Here is a 20,207-nt window from a genome sequence, read left to right as displayed (position 1 = left end):
GGAGGGTTGCAGGCTGCCTTGGGGCATCTCAGCTGGCTCAGAAAGTGAGAAGTGGAGCCTTCCGTGAGCTCGGTGACCCTTTGGAAGCTTCTCTTTTGGTGATGCTTCCGGCAAGGAGTATCCAGAATCCCTTCTATTTTCAGTGTCTGAGTTCGCCTCTAAGAAGACCAATGAGGTTTTATCATTTCGTGTACTTTGTACCAAAGGGAGGCATTTCTTGTTTGCTCAGATGGGCTGAAAGCTTTTACTTCTGTTTGAACCACCCCAGGAGCAAAATAAAACATCTAAGAGGTAAGTGTGGTAGAGTTTCTTGACTTCCTCTAGAATTAAGGCCTTTTGAATGAGGAAAGTTGATGAAGCCTGCGAACGTTATTTTTGTAGACATCTTCTCGTGTCTGTACGTATCGATTATTTCATTATTATTAGTGACCCGTATGCTCTTCTGTCTTGGATAGAGTGTAATTTACTTAATCATTTTCCCCCTGGGTGGAGACTTAGGCTGTTTTCCCGTTACAGAAGGGGCCACGGTGGCAAGCTTTGCACACATCCATTTGTTAGCCACCCGGGTGACCATTTTTCTGGGACAGATTTCCAGAGGTAGACTAACCGGGCCCTCTTTGGTGTCGATGGAAATATCTTCGACATAAAAAGCGTCACTGTGAGCGCGGCTGTATTTGGGGGCCTCCCCAGCAATTTGATTTTTAGCTTCTTTGCAAACCGTTTGAGAGAAGATACTCTGATTTTGGGAGTTCAGCAAAAGGTATGTTTAATTCCGGGACTTTGAAAAAACATCTCCGTCATACTCTTCGCAGGGAGGAAACCCAGCTATTCAGACTCCGGCTGATAGTCTTGGCATTCCTGAAAGATGTCGCAGCCCCCTGCCCCCCATGGCTCGTGGCGTGGTGCTGAGGCTCTGTGATGTGGCTCCCAGCGTGACCGCGCTCAGCTGTGTTTACCCCAGCGCCACTGGAGCGAGCCTGGGGAGACTGACGTCTGAGTTTTGCATCAGCGTGAAAACCAAGCGCAAGATGGGGAGGGACCTTGTGCGGAGTTCTTTGTGTCAGGGCAGAGAAAAGCTGTCAGTAAACGGGACAAGATAAATACACTTAACTAATTGAGGAGGTAGGTTTTCCGTGACCCTAGAAATCGATCTTGTTCACTCTGTGATCATGTCACCTTTGCCGCTTCTCTCTTTTTTAAAAAAAAAATTGTGGCAAGGTGTGCATAACAACGAAATGGACCATTTTAGCCACTTTTGAAGGTACAGTCGAGTGGCATTAAATACGGTCACGTGGTTACACAACCATCGCCACCGTCTAATCCCCAGAATTTTTCATCATCCCAGAGCCACGTCTCCTTTTAACTAAAGAAAAGGCATTTTTGAATTTTTTTTAGTTTATTTATTTTGAGGGAGAGAGAGCAGGGGAGGGGCAGAGAGAGAGGGAGAGAGAGAGAATCCCAAGCAGGCGGTGCAGAGCCTGATGCGGGACTCAAACTCACGAACCGCGAGGTAAGGACCTGAGTCGAAATCGAGAGTCGGACGCTTAACCGACTGAGCCGCCCAGGAAGGCCGCTTTTGAATCTGACTTTGACATAACTTTATGGTCACCTGAGCGTCTACCGTTCCGGTTTCACTCTGGAAGGCACAGAGCTCAGGGTAACATTTGGGGTGTAAATGACACACAGCCCTCCTCCTGTAATTCGCCCAAGAAGACCTAAATTGACACCCAGCTGGTAGAAGCCACTCAGCCCCCAGCCACATAATACCGTCTGTGACATTAATTAGGGAAGGCGCTTTGCCTCCACCTGCTTTGGTCTTCCCAGGCCGCCCAGCCTCGGCCAGAACTCCACTCCGCTGTCCACCTCATCGAGCAAGCACAAAGGAATTAGTGGTGTTTTGCTTCTAGCATTTCACGTGGTGCGGCCCCCAGAAGTCACCGAGGGACTTCGGCGTTGGAGGGGAGACACTCGGGCTTTCCCCGGAAGCGCTTGGTCTGCAGACTTTGGTGTCTCTGTAGGAGAAATGCATATGTTTTGGAGGAAGCTAGATCCCCACCCAGCCCAGTTCTGCGAGACTTCCAGAATCAGGCAAGAGGCAAATGAGGCTAAGCTAAGCTGAGGACAGAGAAAGAGCAACAAACTGGTGACCTCCTACAAACGTGCATTTTTTTTTTTCTTTTTTAAAAAGTTATTCTGGGTGCTCCGTCTCCCAGGCCACTCCTGTGTTCTGGAAGGTGACGGAAGAGCTACAGGTACTTGGACTGTTTCTAAAAGTGTGCTCCTTCCTTCCTGTTGCCTTCCCTCCAAACCTGGCCTTTTCCTCCTGATCAGTTTTAGTTCTGACCTCCCTTTGTGCTGATTTCGAGAGGCTGGAGAAAAGTTCGGGGACACAAAACTCGGAACCCTACTAGATCTGTCCCGTCTGGGATGAGTGCATCAGGTAGAGTCTTGACAAGGCAATGCGCTCCTTCTGCTAATTGTAATTAGCACGAGGTCTTTAGCAGGCTAATGGGCGCCTCAGACTTCAGAGGGCTTTGATCACCTCATGCCAACTGCTTTAGTGTGTTTTGATGCAACAAAAGCGACCACTGCCTACTCTTCAGAGAATAAGCGAGGCTGGGCTTTAGGAGAAGCATTCTCTGGTGTTTTCACTTGTCCTCCAAGTTGTAGAACGTTCTTTCCCCATCCAGACCCCTTGGAGTGGCTCAGAAACTGCCATTTTAGACGAAGGGTAGCTACGTTTTGATTTCAGTTTTAAGACGGAGCAGGCAAGGTTCTCCACGCCCTGCGAGTGAGTGGGTGCCCCAGAGCAGGAGACGTGCTATTTCCAGATCCATACGGGGCACTCCGTGTGATTTGAGCCTCTTGGCATTTTGCTGCTGAGAGAGCAGCTTCGAAACGGTTCTTTGTGGCAAGCGCGGCTGCACTTTTGGGGAGAAATGCTCAGGAGACCAATGTGTGCTGGGAAACCAGCAGCTCTGGGCTTGATTAATTTATAGGTGTAATTTAAGAACCTGGTCTCCTTCTGATCCCCGGGATGCGTATTTACTGAGCCTGTAGACATGCTCGCTGGACGTTTTTTATGGCCTTTGCTATGTCAGAGCAAAAGTTGTAGATCTCTTACGAGCCAACATATTATTATGTCCAGAGGAGGGACTGGCATGTTATAAAGTTTCAGTGGTCAATTAACAAAGATTTATTCTTTGTCACTCAGGTATTTTTCTCTCTTTCGCCGTAATTACCTCGTGGAGCGAAGCAGGCTGTTTTTCCGCCCGCTCTTTCTGGTCGTGGCTCCGAGCTTTGGAGCAGGACTTGAGAAGGTCAGTCTCGAAGTGGAGACTCCTAGCCGCTGGGCCTTCTGCTTGGGGAGAGTGGACTCACTCGGAGCTCTTGACACGGGGGGGGGGGGGGTGGTGAGCGAAAACGCGGAGGAGAGAATGTGTTTTTTAAAGCGCATCAGCCTGTGTTTACTATGCACTGATTTGATGGGACCTCGTTTCAATAGTGCAGCCAGCTGCCTTCTCGGCACCCTGTGGGGTGCTTCCCATCCTGTCTCAAGTCGGAATTCACGCAGGGGCCTTAGAGTTGCTCTTTTGAAGGTTCTCGACCCCGTTCCAGGTCCGGGCACTGTCTTTGTGCAACCTGCTCAACTCAGAATGGATATTTTTTAAAAAAAACCTCCATAAGGGCACAGGGGTGAGCTGCTCATCAGCTTCTCTGTTTTCCATATATTTATTTCACTGCCCCTGCAAAGAGAGAAAAAAAAAGAATCTGTTTTATATAAGATCAGAGAGTTAAACATGCTGTAAGAGAACCTTGCCCAAAACTGTAAATCCTTCCTGGTGGAGAAGCTGTGATTTTTGTTATCATGTAGAAGAACAAGAGATGGGCCAGGGGCGCCTGGGTGGCTCAGGGGGTTGAGCGTCCGACTTCGGCTCAGGTCGTGATCTCACGGTTCGTGGGTTCGTGCCCCGTGTCGGGCTCTGTGCTGACAGCTCGGAGCCTGGAGCCCGCTTCGGATTCTGTGTCTCTCCCTCTCTCTTTTCCCCTCCCCTGCTCGTGCACCGTCTGTCTTTCTCAAAAATAAGTAAACATTAAAAAATATAATAAAACAGATGGGCCAGCTCTGAGTTTTATTCTCTAATCCAGAGACAATTCATTGACTTATTTATTATTATTATGTTTTTACATTGGCTTGTTGTGCAAAGCGCTGGGAACCTGAGGAGTTTGCTCTGCCCAGGGCCTGCTGAGGTTGGGGGAGAGCACACTGGCTGTGGAGGGTCCTTATGCCACCATCACTGTCCTGTTCCTGTGGTATTTCCCAGGTGCCCACTGGGGCCTGGCCACGGAGGTCTCGCCTCTGCGGGAGCCACCGCCCGTGTCCCGCTCTCACCCCAGGGTGAGAACTCCTGTTCTAATTTCTGTCCTCCCCCCTACTGCTGACCACCGCTCGGACGGGTCTGACAGACACCAGGGAAGAGTGATGGCTGCAGGATCTGAGATGAGCCGTACCGTGCTTTGCAGATGCTGGCATCCCGGGACCTTTTCCAAGATGTTTGGGGCCTGCTCTCTGACTTGTTTAAGGGCAGAGAATAAGGTTGCAAAGGAAATCAAAGCCTGATGTGGAGAAACGAAACATGAGGCCTACTGACTTTTTAAAAACATTTTAAATAACATTCTCTAAGGTTTCATTTTATACCGAAGGCAGCTGTAATAAGTTTTGGAAGACGGTGTAAGGTTTCGATTACAGAGCGATCCTGCTTGCCGGTTTTTGTACCCAAAGTGAGAAAGGGCGGAGGGAGCCGGCGGGGGGGGGGGGGTGGGGTGGGGGTGGTTAAGGGGTTATTTTGTATAAGGTGAGAAAATTCGAGAGGATAAATTCGAGACTGCAAGCCGGCAACTTTGGCGTGTTGTAATTTGCAAATGCAATAACATTAAGCCATTGCAGAGGCTTTTTTTTTTTTTTTTTTTTGGTGAAAATAGTCAAGATAGCAATGGAATAACTTAATAACTGGAACGCAGCGGCACGTCGACCGCAAGTAAAACAAGGCTGCAGGTCTGTAGCGGACCCTGCCAGTGTTGCCCCAGTGACTACATTCCCTGCTGAAGGCTGGCGCAGGCCAGAGATGCCGGGCGGTCTGAAAGCAACCATTGTTCACGGGACATCATTATTTGGTATTACGTGCACAATGTTTGCTTGTGAAACGATTTATTAGAAACAAGTATGTTTAAGACGGAGAACTCGGTTTGAAATTCAGCTGATCTGGCTCATGACATTTAAGATTTTACGGTACCTTTGTTTCCGAGAATAAATATTTCGGTCCACTGTAAATATTTATCTTGAAAACACACAAGCACATGTACACAAAACTGGAACGCCGAGCCAGAGCATGAATTGATACCTGAAAGTCACGTCTCTCTGGGAACGAGGAAACCTCCTCAACATTCGGTAGGTAGAAAAGGAGCGTATTTCGTGAGCTTGGCTGGCAGCATCCGGCCCGGAGGCCAGATCCCCTCCCGCTGCGTCTCTTGGGAGGAGGCCTGGCGAGGACAGTGCGTGTGTGGACTTCACTCTGTTCTTCTCACGTGGACGGGGCTAGCCGGGATTTAAACCAGACCTGTCCCTGCCAGCTGCAAGCCGGGTCCCCGTGGCATCCAGCTGGCCGCCAGACCTGACCGGGAGGCTTGCTGTGGCCCATTCCTGGGATGATATGTCAGCCGAAGAGGGAGGGTTTCTGGTGATTGAAGGGATCCCAGCTTTGACATTTTCTGCCCACAAAACTGGGACTTCTGGGTTCTTCGCGTAGCCTACAGGGTCATGTCAGGCAAATGAATGACTTCTTTGGAGGCTCCGCAATCCTTATCTTTTTAATGTGAAAACGTAGGTGTCTGTGAAGTGATGGGAGACTCTGGAATGAAATGTGCTAAGAGTAACCCACTAGCATTTTTTCTTTCTCTATTCTTTTTTTTTTTTTTTCTTGCGTTTTTAAAGACCAACAGGCTTGTGCAGTAAAATCAATTTGCACATGGTCTGGCTCGTGTCCAACAAATTCCACTAAATGATATTTTCATCTGAAAGGCCCAAATATAGAAGCACTTAGATATCTATCATTCTAACTTGCTATTTCCAGCCCAGTGCGCAGGGATACCCAGGTGCAGGGTGGAGGCATCCTTGGTGTGGCGGGTCGGCTGGGATCTCCTTATTTCCCTTGGCCATTTTTTAAGCTGGGGGTCAACGCGGTGGTGTCTGCGGTGTGGACAGAGATAAGGAGGCTGACTCACACGTGCGTGTACACGGGGACGGGGTAATACGTTTGTGGGTCGACGGATGGGGGATTGGGTACGTGTGGCTCTTGCCCAAACTGCCACATAAGAGGATCCCAGCCGCTTTGTGATCCTAGGGCCTTTGTGGACAGGATCACACAGCGGGCTGGTCTGTTACTACCAGATTCTTGGGGACTCTTGTGTACGGCGTGTCACGAACCTGGACACGGTTGCCTCTGTGGGACTTCCGCACAGACCACCTCTAAGCCGGAGAGGAACTTTGCCAGGTGTAAGACGAGGGATGTCTTTTGTTGAGAACTCTTTTCCTAGAGAGAGAGGCAAGGCACGTGAGGGTGGCAAGCATACCCTCGATGGGGCTTTCTCGAACGTGGCCTAGCACATCACCAGGATTGGGGAACTGATGTCTGTCTGTTTCTTTGGGTGTCGCGTCTGAATAAAGGATGTCTATTTATGGGGTGTCTCGGCGGCTCAGTCGGTTACGCGTCCGACTTCGGCTCACGTCGTGATCTCGCGTTCCGTCCGTGAGTTTCGAGCCCCGCGTCGGGCTCTGTGCTGACAGCTCGGAGCCTGGAGCTCGCTTCGGATTCTGTCTCTCTCTCTCTCTCTCTCTCTCTCTCTTTCTCTCTGCCCCTCCCCCACGTATGGGTGAATAAAGAGTAAAATGGAGTAAATCCGTTGAAAAGAGATGAATCTGGTTGTTCATTCAGGAGTTCATGACTTGGAGCTTGAGCGTTCAGTTTTTCTTTTGAAAACAAGAAATGAAGTCTTCTCAGAGCATCATAGAGACGTTTCAGGAGCTACCGTGTCTGGGAGCCCTTTGGGTGTTCAGGGTGCCTCTGTCTTGTCCCTTGCCTGCGACGTGAAGCTTATGGTCAGCGTGAGTCTCCGATATGATCCCAAGTGGGACCCGCGAAGGGGCCCCCGTTCCCCTGCCGTTGTCTTTCGATTGTCAGAACCTTCTCCCTTGTTGGGTAGGTGGCCACGGACAACCAATAACTTGAGATACAAGCAGTTCTTCTCTCTGTTTTCTAAATAAGTATTCTTTTTACGAGGGTCGTGCTCCAGCAGGCTCCTTTGAAGTCGTTTTTGTTATGCATTGGGCCGCGGTGTTATTTCAAAGGAGTCAGCCAGCAGACTTGAGGCCTTTTTGGCTTGCGTTCACGAACAGCCTTCTGGACAACACAACTCATTTATCCGTCTTCCCCCACCTCCCCCTGCCCCGTCCCCGCTCCCCCTTCCCTCCCTCTCTCCCTCAGAGCGATCACCACACCGGCCCATCCTCCAGGCTGGACTGCCTGCCAATGCCTCCACCGTGGTCGGAGGCGACGTGGAGTTTGTCTGCAAAGTTTACAGCGATGCCCAGCCCCACATTCAGTGGATCAAACACGTGGAAAAGAACGGCAGCAAATACGGACCCGACGGGCTACCCTACCTCAAGGTTCTGAAGGTGAGGACTTTCTGAATCTGAAGGGACTCCACTCCTGGGGTCTCCGTCGTGGACTCGGGGACAGGTTCTTTGATTTCCTGTTGGTGTGAGAAAATGATGCTCTTATTGGACCGGCCAGGAGAGAGTGTGTTTCGGGAATGAGCAGATTACTAGACTTGCTAGTCAAATTGCAGAAGGGACCCCACGGGGTGCTGGCAGGGCTATTCTAGTTGGAGTCAGAATGATTCATCTATTTATCAGCCCTGAGATCTCAGACGAGACGTTTAGGCTCGGCCGCACATCCATAAAAGCGGGGATTGTGCTGCTAGGTCCCCGACAGGGTGGTTGTGCAGGGTCCACGCCATGGCGTGCACGGAACGAGCTTTGTAACCTCTAGGCATTGTACCAGTGTGCATCGTTAACGCCGATGTCGTTCTCTTCTTAACACGACGTTAGGGTCCGGTGGTAGTAGCCATCTTTTAGAAACCATTTACATTTTGCTTTAGAAAGAAAACTCCTCCCCCTTTGAAATCCATCCAAACGTGGTTTAGACACTAGCCTTCAGAAAGTGTTTTTGCATTAGCGAGGTGCCGAACAAGGAAACTTTCTCCCTGTGTTTCTTGATTTGGTTCCTTGCAAGTCCCCGTGTTAATGGCATCAGCCTCTTTATTTTTTAGATCTGTCTTACCCTGCAGGATGGTGGTAGCCAGCGGCAGCTAAGTCTGCACACCCTCTTCTCAGCCCCTGCCTACCGCGCCTCCCACATTTGGGTGCCCATAAGAGAACGTCCTTAAAAAGAACAGTCTTCCAGTAGAACCATAGGTAGCTCCGCGAAGACCTCCCAACCAGTGAGAATACCAGTGCTCAAAAGAACTAGAAAACGACCAACCCGGAACCACCAGTCCATTCTGCTGGGTATCCATCACGCCCTTCCATCCCTCTCCACGGGGTCACTTCCATTTGTCCACCCGTTGGCTTACTTTGACCTTTCTGAACCCACGACCCGTCGAGGCAGCTGTTTAGACCTAACGGAGGCTGTTTTCTTGTGGTGCATTGGTGGCGGGACCCCAGACGGTACAAAGTTCCTCCTGGTTGGCCGTTATATTGTTCTCCTGTGTCTGTTCCAGCACTCGGGGATAAATAGTTCCAATGCAGAAGTGCTTGCTCTGTTCAATGTGACGGAGGCGGATGCTGGGGAGTATATATGTAAGGTCTCCAATTATATAGGGCAGGCCAACCAGTCTGCCTGGCTCACTGTCCTGCCCAAACAGCAAGGTAACAACGTTCTGTGTTTTTTTGTTTTTTTTTTTCGTTTTTTGTTTTTTTTGGTTTTTTTGTTTTGTTTTTTAAAGAAGGCTGGATATAGAAGCGGAAAAGACTTGGTGCTTTCAGAGACTGCAGGCAGCTTATAGGATACTCTGTGGCCTTGGTATATTCATAATAATCTTTCTCTGGTGATGCAGCTGGTATGATGCCAGTAGCCATGGAAAAATGCCCACAATGTTCAAAATGTTGCTCTAATTTCTTCCAAAGATTGCCTTCCACCCCCCACTCCCCCTCCCCCCCCCACCCAGTTTTTAAGTCGTTCCTTCTGGTTAACCTTGTCCGGGCTGCACATTCCCCATCGCTGTACATCTTCTGCATTTTAAATACACACCGGCATGCCTGGTTGAATTTGTGACGTTTGCATATCAGCCGAATTCGTACCTTCTCCTGCCACAGATTTGTACAGAAATATCGGCACTGTGTGATTTTTTCCAGCAGAACATTACTTCTTGGTGGCGTGACTGGTGCTCGTGAGACACTGCCCTTGATCTCACCGTCCCCTCGTCGAGCATAGTCCATTTTAATCGGTGCACTGCTGGACCCTGTCAAAGGCAACAACAGGTTGCCTTCCTTAGTTTGTCACGACCCACACTTGAATGTCGATACTAATGAAAAAAAAAAAAACCCACCCCGTTTCTCTGCTACCAAGATCCTACTTCCGTTGCTTTCCATGCGACGTAAGTCAAAATGGTTACGCAGGAGTGAAAATTGGAGTCTGGTAGCTGACACGCAGTTCCACCCTGGTTGGTTCCCACCGGGCCGGAAGGGTAGGCCAGGTGTCCACCTGGGCTCGTGTCCAGTGTTTTGTTTTATAACACGGTCACTGAGACAGAACCATCCCTTTGTCAAGGTGGGAGTCTGCAGCCAACAGGACCAGAACCCAGCTTGGACTTTTGGGCGCCATACTTCTGGAAAACCATCCCTAAATCCAAAGCAAAACAAAGGCTAAGAGAATGGATCTCTGTGGGTTGATTTTTCCATGCGTTTGATTGCATGCATGTCTAGGTGGTGAAGCCGGTGTGGTGACGGGGCCTGTGGAGGTGAGCTGCTCAGTGTCGTTCCGTGTCTCTCGGTTGTGGGCTCTGTGGACGGGCTGCAGTCGGAATCTTCTGGTGGCCAGCACCTGCCGGAGCCCCCGGCGTGATGCCTCATGGTTCCACGGCCCCCTCCACAATCATTCCTGGGTCGTCTAGCCTTTTCTCTTGCTTCCCTTGTTTTCTAGGCCGCCGGTGTTAATACCACGGACAAAGAGATTGAGGTTCTCTATATTCGGAATGTAACTTTTGAGGATGCTGGGGAGTATACGTGCTTGGCGGGTAATTCTATTGGGATATCCTTTCACTCAGCATGGTTGACAGTCCTGCCAGGTACATCCTGCTCTTTCTCTCCACGGTTGTTGCCCTTTTCTTGGTTGATTGCTACAAAATTAACACCGCTTCTGTTCGCAGAAAATGGCCCCTTTTATCCCGGCATAGAGATTTTTTTAAAAATGTCTAAAATGATCCCCCAGGGATAAGACAGTTGCCTTTGGAAATTTCACTCACAATGAGATCCCACCCTCACGTGAATGATCAGGTAAAATTTCATCCTTAAAAAACCCAAAGGGATCTTAACATTTATCGTGAGTCACGGAGTCAACGTGCAAATTCTCACCCGTCCCTGTTTCCCTTAAGGAAGACGTTGAAATTACTTTGTAACATACAAAGTAGTTTTTTCTCATCTCAGATTCCATTTCGCTGAAATCCCATGTGTACTTTTGTTACTTTGCTCCACTCTCTCTTTTTTAATGATATGTAAATAGATGGATGTCTGCCGAGGTGCCGGGGGAGCCCCACCTCTGCACAGAGGGTGTACAGAAGCAGTGTGTTACCTACCTCGGGAATCGGTGGCTTGCCGTGTGTTACAATAAAGTGGACCCTCGGCTTGCTTTTCCTGCAAAGCATGCTCTTGCCATCTCGGGCTTGATGTTATTTCTGCCCTGCGGAGAAATCAACATCGGTGAAGCCCCGTTGCCTAAATATTGCTGCTGCCTGGATCTTTAACCGACATCTCTGTCCTGGTCGAACTTTTCCTGATAATCCCTACCTACTGCCTCTGTGCCTTTGTCATTGCCTTCGTGAAACTGCATAGACTGACTCGTTTGCCAGCTCGTGATGTCCCACGGCAGTTATTAATCGCTTATGTTTAGAGTGCCGTGCCTACCTGCATGCTCATTGTATATCCCGTCAAAATAAATCGATCGTTTCATCTTGTGCTGTGTTGCTGGAGGTTTTGACTGTCATGCAAGTATTTTTCTGGTTACAACGCATAAGCTTTAAATAATACCATTTGTATCCATTCTGCCTTTTGTCGTGAGTCTGCTCTGTGAATATTTGCTTTGAAACAATGAGATGCCTCTTACGTTGAGCTTGCTTTTTTACCTGTAGTACTGCATTCCGCAGGTGCGTAGTTGGCCCCCCTTAACCAATTTGCCCGACGGTACTAGCACATTAACTGTAAGAACACAGTTTGAGAAAAGTACTGTTCGGAAATACCCTGCCTGTAGCTTGATGAGCCTTGAGGGCGAAGGAGGGAGCGGATATCGTTTATTGGAAGTTGGTAGACGAACGTGCTACCCACGTGGAACACCATTTCTGTGTTCAAGAGAAACACTGTAGTGACATCAGTATAACCAGAGACACAAATTTCAAATGGTAATCGATGAGGGAATATTACCAGCTTTTCATGGTATGGGCATAGCGATTCTATACTAAAAGCAATTTGGTCTTTAAATGCAATGCATTTATTTGTTGAGTGGAAGACCAGGCTGGACTGTATTAAGAAATTTGAAACTTTTCCGGGCCAGCCCTACTAGATGAATATTTATTTCATTTCATATGAAAGTGTGTTCGTCTGGGGTAAATTACCCTGTCACATCTTCCTTTGGAAGAGCTTTATCCAAATAAGAGTGATCCCTTCAGATGCAAAAGTGGGCACTGTTTGTATTTAAGAATTTTAAATTTGATTGGCCTCAGAGACCACCGTGGAAGACAGTCCGTTTTTTTGTAGGTGTGGTTAACTGTCGCATTGTGCCCGAGTGCCTAACAGAATGTGGCCTTGTAGCCTGCTCTTTGTGCCTTGGTGGGAGCTAGTCCACCGTGATCTCTGCATTGCAGAGGCCCCTTGAGGCTAGAGAGAGTGGCCGTGTGGGCCCTGGTGGTAAAACGAGGAGCCCTTGGTTGCTCGCCTTCATGGGGAGAGGTGCACGGCAGGCCCGTAGCCCGGGCCTTTCTGCAGCCTCGAGTCATTAGGGAAACCTGTCCTTGGGAACGGTCGTCACCTTGTGTTTCGTTTAACTGTGCCAGGGCGCATCAAGCCCGTGTCCTAACTCTGTGGCCTGCTTATCTGTTCCTCCCCTGTGGTCTGCACTCCAGCTCCTGTAAGAGAAAAGGAGATTACGGCTTCCCCAGACTACCTGGAGATAGCCATTTACTGCATAGGGGTCTTCCTAATTGCCTGTATGGTGGTGACGGTCATCCTGTGCCGAATGAAGACCACGACCAAGAAGCCGGACTTCAGCAGCCAGCCCGCTGTGCACAAGCTGACCAAGCGCATCCCCTTGCGGAGACAGGTAACAGAAAGTAGATAAAGAGTTTGAAGAAGTTTACTCCTCCCCCGTGTCCCAGCCAGCCCTTGGGTCTTTTTCTCTGCTTCGATGCCATCTGCCCCTGTGAGCTTTCACTGTGTGAGTGGCCCCAACATGCCTCTTAGTGGCCGTCCAGTTAGTATTTGGGGCTTGGAGAGTCAAGTCCTGGTGCCCCGGGGCGGGGCGGGGGGGGGGGGGTCAGTCGAGTCAAGTCCAAGGGCAGGAGAGCATGATGGTGGGAGACTCTCGGAGCTAATCAGCAGAACTGGAAATAACACAGGGAGGCAACGCCCTTGTGTCTTTGAGGCTCAGGTGTAGCGGTCTTTTTGAACCACAGGCCACTTGTGTCCCCTGCGATCTAATGCTTTTTTCTGAGACCGGCTTATGCCACGAGTTAGAAAGACAGGGGCGTTAGTTCTCTTTGACTTATTTTTTTTTTAAATCAAGGTCAGAAACTTACGCCCTAAAGATGGATGTGAACTACCGCTTGATTTAAACCAGACTGCGATGTCTGTCTTGACTGGGTTTTGGCTCGACCTCTCTGATTCTTAAAATAGAAATGTATGCATATATTATGTTATTGTTAATCGTTCACAAGTGTGGCTGTGGATTTGGTGGTAGAATGATTGTTGTATTGAACGAACAACAGATTGTCTTCAGCCTCGTGTCTGGTCTTTGGCGGTCACCTTTTGCTCTTGTGTGCGTCCTGATTGGTTTAATTTTGCTTTGGGGAGACGGGGCAAGAGAGCCCCTGCACCTCTGCTTTAAACCAAGGCTCCAAAGGCGAGTGGGACAGGATACGCTTTGACCCTTTCCTCTGTGTTCATGAAGACAGAAGGGGAAGGCAGATGTGAACGGAAAGTGTCTACAAGCAAAGTATTTGGGGCGGTGTTGTTTCTTTTGAAACAGCAAGTAAAATGGCCAACTCACTGGCTCTGTTTCAGTGCACGCTTTAGTAGAATTTACAGGGCATTTGTTAAAATTGCAGATTCCTTCGTCTCAGCCCCAGAGATTCGAGCTCGGTAGGTCTTGAATGGGGCCAGGGATCTGTATTGTGTGTAAGCAGGTCCTTCGGTGATTTTGAACTGCACTCCGAGAAACTCTGGGTTAATCCCAGCTCTGCCCCTCCCGGGACTTCAGGTGGCGATGACATTTTCTGGATCAGGCATTAGGACGGATTAGGAACCAGTTGGCCAGCCGCAGTTTTGGCATGGCACCGGCTGTTCTCAACCCAGCTCCAGGCTCCGGGCTGAATGGGTCCTTGTTGACTCGTTGGAAGCCACGTATCAAGCAGTTCTTTATTCTTCCTAGAGGCCGAGGATAGCATTTGGAGGGTGTGTCAAGTGCAGGTGATTGCCCAAATTGTGTTAAGAGCAAGGTTAAGAGCAAGGTGCCCATTGGGTCCCTCCTGCCACCAAGAATGCTATTGTTACTGAAACCACACCACTGTCATTCTTGGGGCTAGGGAAATAATGATGGGGCTGCTTGTCCGACTTTGGGAGAGGCCAGTTGGAAGGTGACTCTCACATGGCCAGGTGGCGCCTTCAGTGACATTCAGGTGCTGTGACCACCCGTTCCCCTCCCTCCTCCTTTCCAGTTACCTCCGGGCCATTCTTACAGCCACCGTCTTGAGAACCTGACCTCAGGGAGTTGAAGAAGGGAGTGGTGTTCCCATCTCTATGATTTGTTGTTTTTTCCTACCAGGGGAAAATGCTACCTTCTGGAGGAAACCTGCAATTTGGTGTAGCTAGACGATTGTCCCATAATGATTTCATCATCTTTTTCTCTGCAGCTGTTACAGTGCTCTTTTTACTTCCATATAAACGATGCAGCTGCCCTTAAAATCTCCTTGACTCAACCCTAGTCATCGTATTTTCGTTTCTCTTCGGCTGACTGGCCTTTCGTCTTTGTCTGTCTCCACCTCGGTTGATCATGCTTCCTTCATGTCCCTGTGTGATCGAAGGGAACACTAGGTCATCTCCTTTTTTCTCCCCCCGCCCTCGCCTGCTTCCTTTCTTTATCATAATTTCCTGAGGGCTTGGTCCGACCCAGGTTCTGCGCAAGATACGGCCTGTCACCTTCACCAGTGGTTCCAGGGTGATTTGGGGGCCATCATATGTAGTGGTCTTGGGTTTTAGTAAGGTCAAGTAGAATAAAGAAGCAGAGGAAAGCTCACAAATCTCTGGGAGATTAATTTATTTGGGGGGATGCTGACACACCTTAGCTCCTCATAGATGTCAAAATGGGTTGTGCGATTCTTTACGAAGAATGCGCCGTCAGGAAGCACGGCCCCTTTGGTAGAGGAGGAGGTGCCTGTCAGGTATCTGGGTACAAGAGGGTTATTGGAGTGTAGCTGGAGTGAAAGGCCCCATAAAGGCCGGCAGAGATGTTGATGACAGAGAAAATACCACGGAGATGCCAAGCATACTTTCCCCTGGCGACAGGTGAGCCTGTAACCAGATGTCTTAAGGATGGGCTGTTCCTAGTTACTTGCGAGGCCACTTTTCATGCTGTATTAGCCCAGCCTCCTCTATGACGCAGGTAACACCGAGAGTCTTCATGATGGAGACCAAGTATTTGCTTCTTGGCCCTGACCCTCCCCCCTCCAACAGCGCGCACGTGCACACGCACACACACACACACACACACACACCGCATCTCACTCAACCCCATCAATCACTGTCCTCCTTTTAGAACGAGAGGAGTCATGTTTTTCCTTTTCCTTTTTTTCTCTTTCTTTTTCTTCTTCTTCTTCTAATCCTACTGTGAGTGTTTCCTTCTTGACATTTACTGATTTGGACCGGACTTAACGGTTACAGGATGTCTCCGTTTGTTATTTTTTTTTTTTTTTGAGTCAAAAATACTTTGCTCCAGTAGCTAAGAAGAAGTTCCTTGTGTTCATTTCCCAGTAATTGTGAGTTTTTTGAGGCTCTTTATGCATTTTGATGCTTGAGGAAAGAGAGAACTTTTTAGTCAGAGGAGGCAGGTGGCAGCCGGCGTCTCCCCGTGTCCCTTGACAGGGGCTCGTGCTGTTTTCAGTGCCGGGGCTCGGACACCAGGCCGGCCACTTGCTCACCTGCTCCTGTTTCTTTGGCATCAGCGTGATCAAGGGGGCCAGCCCAGAGGGGGTGTCCTCATGAGCTTGTCAGCTCTCGAGCAGGTGCCCAGGCTGCCAGGGGACAGCCACAGTCATCGTGAAGCAGCCTTTATACACCCACGAGTTCAAGAGAGGGCTTCCCTTTCTGTGAGCTGCACACATCAGCGGGGCGTTCGTGGGGAGGGGTGCAGAGGAAACGGAGGGTGTTTGTTCAGGAGGCATGTGGTATTGCTGGGTTTGGTGAATCAGTTTTTCGGTGAGTACGTAAGTTTCCTTCTCTGGAGCCAGAAGTTTCCATAGGGCAGGATGGACATTTCACTTTTGCCGTAAACAGATAAAACCGTCTCCTGGGTAGGGGCACACATGTGCATGCAGGGCACACTCCCGCCACTACTCACCTCTGAGAAGGGCCCCCAGGGTCTTTTTCTGAGGCTTTGCTTTCACCCTCTTGGTTGCTGATATGGGTAGATCAAGGTCCTCTTGTTTTTAATGTTTTATTTATTTTTGAGAGAGAAACAGAGTACAAGCAGGGGAGAGGCAGAGAGAGAGGGAGACATAGAATCTAAAGTAGTCTCCAGGGGGGCCTGGGTGGCTCAGTCGGTTGAGCATCCGACTTCGGCTCAGGTCATGATCTTGCAGTTCGTGGGTTGGAGCCCCGCCCTGGGCTCTGTGTTGACAGCTCGGAGCCTGGAGCCTGCTTCGGATCTCGTGTCTCCCTCTCTGTCCTGTCCCTCCCCTGCTCACATTCTGTCTCTCTCCATCTCAAAAATAAATAAACATTAAAAAAAAAAAGTAGTCTCCAGGCTCTGAGCTGTCAGCACAGAGCCTGATGCAGGGCTCGAACTTAGGAGCCATGAGATCATGACCTGAGCTGAAGTCAGACGATTAACCAACTGTGCCACCCACGTGCCGCAAGGTCATCTTTTTTTTTTTTTTTTTAACAATATCTTTGAGATAAGTGGCATGTTCCCAGGGACCTCACGAACGGGACAGAAGCTGTGGGGGAACCGGCTGGGTGCATGTGATTCAGGAGCCAGTTCTTGGGGGCTGTGCCTTCGTGGGTATTAAACACGCTGAACTCTGTGAAGGAGGGTTCCACTTCTAGAAGCTCATTCATTGTCTAGCAGCTAAATGTCATGATATTGGAAGATTCTCCACCTTTTGGTTAGTCAGATGGTCTAATGAAATCTCCCTGGTTCCAGAAAATGCTTGGGTTATTAGGGTAGTCATGGATGGCTAGCTGGAACCTTCCCTCCCATGTGGGTGCCTCGCCCTCCCTGGTTCCCACTGGGCTGTTAGCTCCTCTCGGCCTCTGAAAGATAGGACAGTTTGAGATCTGATTTGGATTTTGGCTGATGGGATCTTCTAAGAAACACCAGCCCATCCAGGACCGGTGAGTCATTGCTTTGATGGGTTTACTCATGGAATCCCAGGCTGCAGCCCGGGGGAGGCAGAGACCTGGTGAGGGAGAAAACTGATAAACCGCCTTGCCTGATGACTTAAATATTGTTATGGAGGGAAACAGAATCCAACCCCAGAAACCCCTCAAACCTTTATCCCAGCCGCCTGGTTTGAGGTGGTGAAAACATTTTGTTTGGCCATTGCGGAGGGGTGGACAGGGCTTAGAGCACAAGTATGTTAACTCGGGGCCTTAATGTTCTGGTTTAGGGGATCCCCAGCTTCAGAGTCAGGAATTCGTGACACCCGTGTGTCACCCCTCTCCTCCTTGCTTCTATCTGCCCTGTTTTCTGTGAGTCCCCCTACCCTCCCTTTGTTCAGTCTACTCTAGTGTACAGAAATGACTCTCTTTCTTGGTGGCCCTTTAAAAGGAAAAGAAGAAAGCCACTTCCTTGCTTAGTTTCCCGTATATACCAGGGAAATACGCGAAACGCACCTTTTGTTAGAAGTTTGATTCATGGCACGTGTTATAGAGAGTCCGGAAAGGGGGGAACTGAATGGAGACAGAAAACAACATACATGCTAGAATCGTGCCTGCCAGGATTGAGGAGTGAGAAGGCGGTTTATTTGAGAGTGTTAGTGTGTATTGTCCGCCAGTAACTTAATTATCGCCATTGGTGGACTACTTTTAAATTAGATAGAATATCCAATGGGGTAGATAATGATTTTGTGCAAAAAAAAAAAAAAAAAAAAAAGCGATAGTCTCCTAGTCCTGAATTAGTCCAGGGATTCACAGGTGGACAGTGGGGATTACTTGAGGGTCCCGAAGGAAAGACACTCTAGCGAAACGCAGTGTTTCGTGGAAGAATCAGTCGCCTGCAGAAGATTGTACCCAGCCCCGGAAACACATTCGCTCTCAGCAGAAGCAGAGTGAAGAGAAAGCCAGCCCGAGTTTACAGTCCCAGAGGGGATTTTAAAAGCTCAGTAAAAAACGCGTGGAGGTCAAATTAAGATACACCTTCACAGACAGAGTGATCAGATTCTGTAGTTTCTTATATACCTCTGGCATTTTCTTACCTTTCTTCCCCTTTGTGCTTTTTACAAGAGTATTTTCCAGATTTGCACATTGAATGTGAACCTCTACCCTTAATCGGCACAAAACCTCCATAAGTAACCCTTTCTGTAAACACAGTTTTAAAGTTTGAACAGTAGCGGTAGCAACAAAGTTCGTAGAGGGCTTCGGTTTTAAAAGCTTTGACGCGAAAACCTTGTGGAGATCGTTCGGAGGAAGCTGCATATGTACGTGAACTTTTGCCATGGGTCTGTGGGCAGAGATTCCTTACGGGTCATAGGTTAGCCGCAGAGCAGTTAGCTTCTGACTGGTAAGTTTTTCTTTTCTTCAGCAGCCCCTAAGCCATATTTGTCATTAGGATGTTCTTACGCTTTCCCCCTGCCCCGGGACCGACCCCTGACTCCTGGATCCTTTATTTCTTGGGTTTGCTCTTTGACTTGCTGGAGCCCCGGCCCATCCCGGCTGTGAGCAGAGGGTCTCATCTTCCAAACTAGGAAGGCACGTCCTGTCCTGCAGTCAGCCTTCCCTGCCGGTGGGGTTCCGGTCTTCCCAGAGCACACAGTGTGACGGCATCTCCCACACAAAACGCCCGCAAGGTGCAGATCTTCCAGGTTCCCTGGAGGGGCTGCCGGTCCTGAGCTCCCTTGGATCTGGGCAGCCAAGGATTCTGAAAAGGCGCTGGGAGAAACAGTCGCGACGTTGGTGGCAAATATCAGCCGAACTCTTCGCCAGTGCCAGGCTCAGCACTAAATGCTTTATGGGTGTGACCTCATTTTCCCCTCATGGTAAGTCTGTGGGGTGGGAACTTTCCTGGTTTCCTTTCAACGGGTAGGAAACTCTAGTCTAGGAAGGTTCCACGACTTCCAAGGCGCTCACAGTTGGCCAACGTTGGAACCGGCACGTAGCCCCCCGGGTGCCGTTGGTCAGAAAGCCACCACCTGAGTGGAGCCCCGTGTCGTAAGCAGTTAGCAGAGGAAGGGTACCAACCAGGGTTGGCTTCTAGGCCAAGCCCGGTCACCGGGGTGCCCACATGGGAGGATGCAAAGATGCCACAAAACCCAGCCCGGTAGTGCTGGGAAAGGTTGCAAAAGCAATGCTCTCATTGTTTTGGTTTTGTTTTTTTTTTTCTTTTTTAAGTTTATTTATTTTGAGAGAAGGAAAAAGAGAGAACACGAGCAGGGGAGGGGCGGAGAGAATCTCAGCACAGAGCCTGACACGGACTCGATCCCATGACCATGAGATCATGACCTGAGCCGAGATCAGGAGTCAGTCGCTCAACTGACCGAGACACCCAGGCGGCCCATGTGATCTGGTCATTTCTAACTCCTTTAGAAGTCACTGTATGTCAAGCACGTGTGCTCTGCTGTTTTCCCCCCTCCTGGGACAGTTCTACCTTCCTCAATTCAGATCCCTACCATTCTAAAAAATATTTTTATTGTTAAAGAAAGTGCTTCTTCTAGGGGCGCCTGGGTGGCTCAGTCGGTTGAGCGTCCCGACATCGGCTCAGGTCATGATCTCACAGTTCGTGGGTTCGAGCCCCGCGTCGGGCTCTCTGCTCTGACAGCTCAGAGCCTGGAACCTGCTTCAGATCCTGTGTCTCCCTCTCTCTCTGCCCCTTCCCCGCTCATGCTCTGTCTCTCTCTGTCTCTCAAAAATGAATAAACGTTAAAAAAAAAAAAGTGCTTTTTCTAAAACATAAAAAGAAATACATATGCCTGGTGATAAAACTCAAATGACTTGGAAAGTTCTGAGGTAAGATGAGTTCTGCCCCTTCCCTCAACTGTGAGTCTTCTCTCTCTCTCTCTCCCCTCCCCCCCGAAGGTTAGCCACTATTCAATCTCTTCTATATCATTCCTGAAAGTTAAAAAAAAAAAAAAAAGGTTGTGTTCTCACGCCCCACATGGGGAGGCCGCTCTCCTATGCCATACCCTGTACTCCTTGCTGCTGCTAAGAGCAGAGTTTTGAGGACATGCCTCTT

General features: G+C 49.3%; 1 protein-coding gene across 1 annotated transcript in view; it reads left to right on the top strand.

Moving 5' to 3' along the window:
- The window catches only part of FGFR2 (fibroblast growth factor receptor 2), a 101,422-nt gene that overhangs the window by 55,918 nt on the left and 25,297 nt on the right, over positions 1-20,207 (top strand). The window contains 3 exon segments of the mRNA XM_047072743.1: positions 7,542-7,732; positions 8,839-8,986; positions 12,451-12,668. Coding sequence (XP_046928699.1) covers positions 7,542-7,732; positions 8,839-8,986; positions 12,451-12,668 — 557 coding nt within the window.

Source organism: Lynx rufus, unplaced genomic scaffold, assembly GCF_022079265.1.
Source record: "Lynx rufus isolate CCGP_SWC_20201006 ecotype Redwood Valley unplaced genomic scaffold, mLynRuf1.p SCAF_11, whole genome shotgun sequence".
Classification (NCBI taxonomy): domain Eukaryota; kingdom Metazoa; phylum Chordata; class Mammalia; order Carnivora; family Felidae; genus Lynx; species Lynx rufus.
Note: the sequence above shows the minus strand (reverse complement) of the source record. Positions and strands in the feature narration are given on the sequence as shown.